This window comes from Pseudomyrmex gracilis, unplaced genomic scaffold (genome assembly GCF_002006095.1).
Source record: "Pseudomyrmex gracilis isolate BER0280 unplaced genomic scaffold, ASM200609v1 scaffold_2508, whole genome shotgun sequence".
NCBI classification, from domain to species: domain Eukaryota; kingdom Metazoa; phylum Arthropoda; class Insecta; order Hymenoptera; family Formicidae; genus Pseudomyrmex; species Pseudomyrmex gracilis.
Window position 1 is genome coordinate 8,506 of NW_018023092.1, and position 7,504 is coordinate 16,009.

At 29.4% G+C, this 7,504-nt stretch overlaps 1 protein-coding gene across 5 annotated transcripts in view; it reads right to left on the minus strand.

Annotated features, from left to right (window-relative positions):
• Nucleotides 1–6,986, minus strand: part of LOC109862848 — a 9,851-nt gene extending 2,865 nt beyond the window's left edge. For 2 of the 5 annotated variants that reach the window (XR_002251224.1, XR_002251223.1), the window contains exons 1-5: nucleotides 6,821–6,986; nucleotides 6,645–6,706; nucleotides 3,363–5,794; nucleotides 3,186–3,275; nucleotides 3,001–3,088 (exon numbers count right to left, since the gene is read on the minus strand). Coding sequence is in view for 3 of the 5 variants with exons in the window: in XM_020442999.1 (XP_020298588.1) it covers nucleotides 1,802–1,923; nucleotides 3,001–3,088; nucleotides 3,186–3,275; nucleotides 3,363–5,794; nucleotides 6,645–6,699 (2,787 nt within the window). In the remaining 2 variants the exon portion in view is untranslated. Of the gene's footprint in view, nucleotides 1–1,306; nucleotides 1,924–3,000; nucleotides 3,089–3,185; nucleotides 3,276–3,362; nucleotides 5,795–6,644; nucleotides 6,707–6,820 lie in introns of those variants that run through there. The other 3 variants (XM_020443003.1, XM_020443000.1, XM_020442999.1) reach the window with 3 other exon arrangements.
• Between the last annotated feature and the right edge of the window lie 518 nt (nucleotides 6,987–7,504).

Sequence of the window (7,504 nt, forward strand, 5' to 3'; positions counted from 1 at the left end):
TATATATTTATATATGCAAACAATAATTTTTAAATTATTTAATATCTGTGTATAAAAAGAATATTATTTATATGCATTTGTTTTTACAGTTTTTGTACTTTCATCTTTATGCTTATCTCTCTATTGCTAATTTAGTTTTTTAAATGTACAATATGCAACAGTAATAAATATTATGATATATTAACAAACAAGAACAGTTTATATTTATGAATATTTGCATACTTTTGCAATGACCTTATTAATAGAAGCAAAAAGTTATGCAAGATTAAAAGTTTTAATCAAGGACGCATGCATATAAAAATAATATAATTTGTATTCTAGTTTTTAACGTTCTCCTTCCTGTTCTTGCATAGTAAAGATTTAATAGACGTGATATTGACACAAATATCTAAGATGTTATTGACCAGTAATTGACGGCCCTGTCAACAGGAGTCCAATCGTAAAAATTCTTGAAATGATAGAGGTAAGAGATACAGTGATTGGCCACTTAAAGAAAACTGCACTATATAGAGTAAATGATAAAATTAAATTTAATAACTTGAAGTAAATCTTCAGTACTACTAGCTCAAACAAACTATAACAATTGCAAATAAACTAATAAATTTATTAAAAAATTTGAAAAATTATTCAAAATTTGATAAAATATTTCCTATAGTCAAAATAGACAGTAATTGGCCATATGAGTTCTGTTTACATAACAGTTATCATAATAAATTTTTTATTTTAACTTATGAAGATATAGTAATGAATATTTTATTTATAACACATTAAAAACTAACTACTTACATTTGTATCTATAACTCAAAGAAAAACTTAATTAATATTAAAATGTTTATAATTTAGAATATAATGATAGTATTTATTTATATTTATTACTTCTTTATTACATGACCAATTACTGTTGGGAGGCCAATAACTGTACTGTTTACCCCTATATCGCATTTTACGTGTCGCATCGATAACATGCGAAGTCTTCTATTACATTCTAAAATTTAAAAATACATAACGATAATTGAATTGCCATGTCTTAGATAATTCTTCAAAACACTTCTATCCGACTTTTTTTATTTATGCTGTTTATGTACGGTAACCTTCATTGTAGACTAGCTATAACATCTCAAGCAATAAGTTTCGCTGTTCTAGTTAAATACCATTCGATATAATATTGTTAAAATTGTTTAGAAGAGGAAGACAGAAAGAGAGAGAAATAATTGTATATAAAAATATAGAAAAATTGATTAAATCGACAATTTATTATTAAAAAGAATGAATAAATTACACATGTAAATTTTGTTATTGTTACTTCTTAGTAAATATATTTATTTCCTTTTTGAGAAACAAACTTGCTTGCTTTCCCTCTCTCTTTCTCTTCCTTCTTTCATCTTCTCATTCAGTTATTTTCTCGCTCATATTGCGGAAATCAGATTGTCGAGTAATTGTCACTAAACTTTCTAGAAAGAAGCTACACAATTTTGTGGAACAAAATGACATGCAGTAAAATATGGTGCGCGATGTTGCGATATAGTATAAGAATTCAAATATACAGAGTACAAGGAAGTAAATCAAAAACATAACATAAAAACAATAAATTTAAAAATTGCACGTTTAATGAAATAACATTTCAAATATAAAAAAACTGATTGTCAGTTTCTAATAAAAAAAAGTAATTAGAAATTAATGTACTTATAGATTTTTTGCTGTATTATTTGTGATGAATACATAAAAGTTTTCTCATTTACATACACAAACTAAAATAGATATATAATATATTAAATACAATCAGAATCAACTATTTAATTAATTATTTTGTACAGGAGAAAAATGTTTTGCGAGCGGTTTGTTCAATATGCACAGATTCTTCTGCAGAATCATAATGAATTTCAGGTTGTTCCAAACTATCTGTTTGAACTGATTTTGTTCTACCTAAAATAAATAAAATACAAATATTAAATTGTACATGTACATGCATGCGCGTGTTTGTTTGTGTGTGTGTGTGTGTATAATGTGTATTTAAGATATAATAACACGGTTCTATAAAAATAGACCGTTTTTGAGGGATTTGAATTAACAATGTGTTTTCCAATAGATTTTTGATAGCTCAAAACGAATCTGACAGCAAAATTGGTATCCCACGTCAGATTTCCAAGAAAATTAAGGTTAAATGCCACAACTGGCAATTTTGGCTATAGTTACCATTATTTTACAGTCAAACTAAAACTTGTGTTTGCAAGTTTACTTACATCACATTAAAGTACTATCTTTTATCTATAATATGAATTTATATATTACACACACACAATAAGATTTTTTCAAAGACATAATTACCATATTATAAATCAGTAAATTGAATATGATTATTATGGAAAAAAGGTTTGTCATATGATCAGCAAGAAAAATGGTTGAGTCTACGAAATTGTTTGTTTCAACAAAATGTTTTGGTTTTGGCAAAATAAAAATCTTAATAAACTTAGCAAATGTTTTTGCTGGCCATTTAGTAACTAATTTCTTGCTCCTTTAACGAATTTTTTGCGTACTATTTATAAATGTATAAAATATAAGTTTATGAATTACAATAGTAAAAAATGAACTATTTCACGAAATTAGAATGCCAAAGTGCGTGACTACGTTCTTGTCCAGCAAAATTATTATCTATATTCAATTTAATGATTTATATGTTAATTAGGTGTATAAAAAAATCGTATCGTAATAATTATAAATTCATATTATAGATAAATGATAGCATCTTAATGTGATGTAATTAAAATTGTAAAAAACATTTAGTTTGGCCGCAAAAAATGGTAAATAAGCCCAAAAAACGCCATTTTCGGTACATTTAACCTCAATTTTCTCGGAAATCTGACATGGTAGGCTAATTTCGCTGCTGGATTCATTTTCAGCGACTAAAAATCCATTGGAAAACTTTTTACTCAGGTTTTATTCAGTTCCGAAAACCTTTTGAACAGTGTAATTAACTCGAGAATATGTAATGTATACTGTTACCTTCGTGTCGAATTACAATTTTATCTTGTGTGGAACGCAATAATTCGTTTACACGATTTCCTATCTTCCGATTTTCTGTTTCTTTTATCTGAAAAATATGTTTAAGTCGTTATAAATATATTTCTAAAAATCACACAATTGTTGCATGATTAAATTATATAGCAATAATAAAGCAGATTACATACAGTGTGTACATGCGATGGAAGTTTATAATGCACTTTTGGATGCGAAATAAGATCGATATTTACTTTTTTTTGCGATGTTTCGATCTGCTTCTAGATAGAAAAAAATCATACAACAAATACTATTATTGCACTCTGCAAGTAAATTTGCAAGTTATTCTATATTTTTTAAATATTTACCTTTTTTGGTTTTGGTGACAATCGAAACTTCATTTTTGGTTTAGAGCTAGAAAACTGCTGTGTAGTCTGCCTTTTTCTCGGCGTTAATAACATTTCGTCCGTTTTAGGACGTAAATTTTTCATTAGATGAGGATCTGTACCTCGTATATATGTCCCGACCGGCGATATTACGTGATCATAGTTTCCTATTTCCCGGTGGTAAAGACTCTTGTGAGGGCTAAGATCACGCCTTTTATTATTCTCGTCACATATAACTCCCAGATTAGGAAAATATATGCGATTTGAGCGTGTCTTGTAATTCTTGATACCGATCGGTTTTGTAGGTGTCACAAATAATTTTGGTCTTGCAACAACTATGTTATTTCGTTTCGCTGACGAGGGACTTGTATTCTTCTTTTTTGTTACCGAAGATTTTGATACTCGTAATGTCTTTATATTTTCTTTATTGGAAGATAAAGTCGAAGTTACAGCATTGGTAGCAGTACTAAAGTTTTCAGTTATTAACTTTTTATTAACTTTTAAGATATCTTTTTTTTCACAAGAAGGGAAACTGTACAAACTTTCTTGCCGAAGAAAATTGAGTAGAGGTTTGTGTTGGTCCAGGTAGTCTTGATAATTTTTTACAGATTTTAATATTTCCATGAATTTAGGGTCGTAATCAGTTGAATTAGAATCTTGACTGATAACAATTTGCGGACATTTTTTCTGCGCTGCTGTGGATTTCAAATCTGCATCAATTTCCATCATTATCTTTGCCGTGTTCAAACATCTTTGTCTCTTCTTTGCAATTTCATACATGATTGTGTTTTCTAAATCGTCCGTTTTGATTTCACAACGTTTATTATCGCTGTTTACTTTTGCTTGTTGTTTAAGTACATCAGGTGTATTCTTCGAGTTGGTTTTTCCACGATTTTTATGTGACAGCAGCAGATCCCTTTGAAGATTCGTTTCATGCTCATTATGTAAGCGTATCACATTTGAAGCAGATGCTGTAGCAGCTTCCTTAAGTTTTTCGTAAATGTTGGGCGAATTCTCTAAAGACGCCATTTGATTGTCACATGTGTGTAAAATATTATTTAAAGTTTTCAAAGGAGAATCTGATTGAAATTTTTTCTCTATACGGAATGTTTTGTGTTCGTCAGGATATAATCCTTTGCAAAATGCTTCTAAAGATTCAAATGTAGTTGTACTGTCATGTAGTGGACTTTTCATATTGTATACCACTTTTTTCGGTGTACGCCGATAAACTTTGTTAGGACTGTTAATATTAGGAGAAGAAATGGGTGTGATTGGACCTGTATTTGAAGTTGCAATAGTGCCAAGGGATTTTCTTGAGCGATCAAACAAAAATTCCTGACTTGTTTTTTTCTTACAAGACATCAACATACTCGGAGATTGGGGCCATTCAATAGTCTCATCTTCTATTAATTTACACATTTTCCGAAGTTCTTGAGTTAATTTGCAGAAACTAACATCTGCTGTCTCAGAATCAATATTTGCAATAGATTCTTCAATTATTGTTAACAATCTTTCTGTAAAGTTTTTTGGCGAATCTTGACAGAAATTTACAGACAAGCGTCTCAGCATATCTGCTTCTTTCAACGGTTTTGGATCTTCCAGTGAATGTAGAAATGTTCTTAATTCGAAAGGATTAAGTTCTTCTGTAGAACTTTTCTCGCTGCTTATTGATTCATACTTTTTTTCTTCTTCTTTAGGAGAATAATATTTATCCTTTACTGAAAGAGATTCTGACAAAGATAGTGTATCAAGAGTTGAAGAAATCGTTTCCATTCTCTTATGGCTACTTGTTTCATTTCCAGTTTCTGTTAAAAGTAACTGATCAGTTTTAATATTGTACTTGGAGTCTCCTTTCGAATCACTATTAAATATAATGCAGCTCTTAGATCTTCTAACTTGTATATTAGACAATGTAATCCTTTTCAATGTATTTGATGACATAGAACGTGGACGACTTAAATTGCATTGTATCTCTACAGTCTTGTGTTTTTTTACATTATTATCATTAATGCTGTAGCTACCTCTAGTCTCAAGTGATGTAGAATCAGAAACTGTGTGTTCTTTAAAATCAAGTTTCTTATTCAGATATTTGTTATGAAACAAATTTATACATTTATTTAAACCAGAGTCAATAGATAAATATGATGTAGTATCAGATACACTCAATATATCTTTTAATGAAACAGTTTGATTGTTGTTATATAAACCATTAGTTTTCTCACAAGTTCTGCCTTCATCAGATGAAACATACTGGTGCGAAGCTACATGACCTGCTAGAATAATAGAATCAAAAGATGATTTGCTATCTTTTGTAGAGCTATGTTTATAGAATTTATTTTTTCTAAAATCAGTATCCAAACTATTCCTTAAACATGTTTCATACATACTTTGACTCTGTTCCTCATTTGTTTGATCTGTAACAAATATATTTAAATCAATATTTATTTGTAATGAACAATTAAACTTTTACTAAGAACTACATAATACTTTACTTTTTTATAGAATATTTTCATAAGATCTTTATATTCTCAAAACAATACAGTAGTTTGATATTATTTACTATTATAATTTATATCATTCATAAAACTTTTTACATATAACTACTGTTTAAAATATATCTTATTTATACATGTGTGTACATGTATGTGTATACATATAGAATTAGAAATTATATAATTTATTTAAAAATAAATAAAAAAAATTATACATATAATTTATTTTACTAAAACCTTAAAAACTAGGATTTATATATACATTTTTATAAGTCCTTTACTATGTTCATTATTGAGAGAAGTTTTGTAGTGCAATTATATACATGTATATACATACATACACACATATAATATATATATATGTGTACATATGTATATATGTAATGTATATATGTATATAATATATATATATGTATACATATACATGTATGCACATATATATATGTATATAACATTAAGATCTACAATAAGATCATTATCAATAAGTTATCAATAAGTGATTATTAATGCAGTATATAGTATTATATATAGTATTTATTATTATATATCGTATTATATATAGTATTTAAATCATAATAAAATAAGAAAACTGTTGCTATATCTTGCACACACACACACACACACAAATAAATACTACTATAATAAAATCTTTAACAAGTTTCTTTGCAATTACAAAACATAACAATTGCGTGGTACAGTAAAACAATATAATAGAATATATTGGTTTTGTATAGATCTATACGTGTAGTAATATGTGAAAACATATACTCACAAAAATTAATCAAGGAATCCGTAAAATCGTCGGCACGCCTTCGTCGATTGTTCATTTCTAACCTTTAATAAAAAATATTCGTATATATATTATACATTTATATATATATGTATATGTATACCATTGTGTACGTAACGTTTTCATGTAATTTCAGAACTATTTAATTATATAAAAACCTTAAAAGTTCACGTAAACTGTAAGATCCGTAACGGTTGAATTAAATTTACGTGCGTTCAACATTCTCGAAGACACAGGTGCGCCAACCTCAGAAATTATATGTCTGTTCGTTTTACTTGAACTGGCCGCTCTAGGTCAGAGTTTATCCTTCTTTTTCCAACGTAGAGTAAAGAAGATAAACTCTGACCTAGAGCGGCCAGTTCAGGTAAAACGAACAGACATTGGGTGCGTTCAGACAACTCAACAGTTGCACAACGGTTGAGAGATAATAACTTCTGATTGGATCATACTTTTGGAACCGGTAAGATTTTGAAGAATAGTCCTATCATAAGTGATGATGTCTCAACCGTTGAGTTATCTGAACGCACCCATTATGTTTATCCAGAGAGAAGCCTGAGAGTGGCCAGGCCCATAAGAGTTTTTACGATCGCTATTCCGGCCCGTAAGCTAGCGCATGTCCATGGGTGGTGCACATTGGCAACTACGTAGCGATGTCCACGAGCGACTTGTCGATACGTACGCTATGTCTAAACGTGGACATGGTTCTATTCCGTGCTATGTGCACGATTCCAAGCGTCGAGAAAGATCAAGCAGCCGGCCAGCACCGAAGTGGTAGGGGAACGCACACAAGCGAAACCGCCGTCGTCCGTGTGCGCTCGTGGAAGAGTGCAGACATATTATGT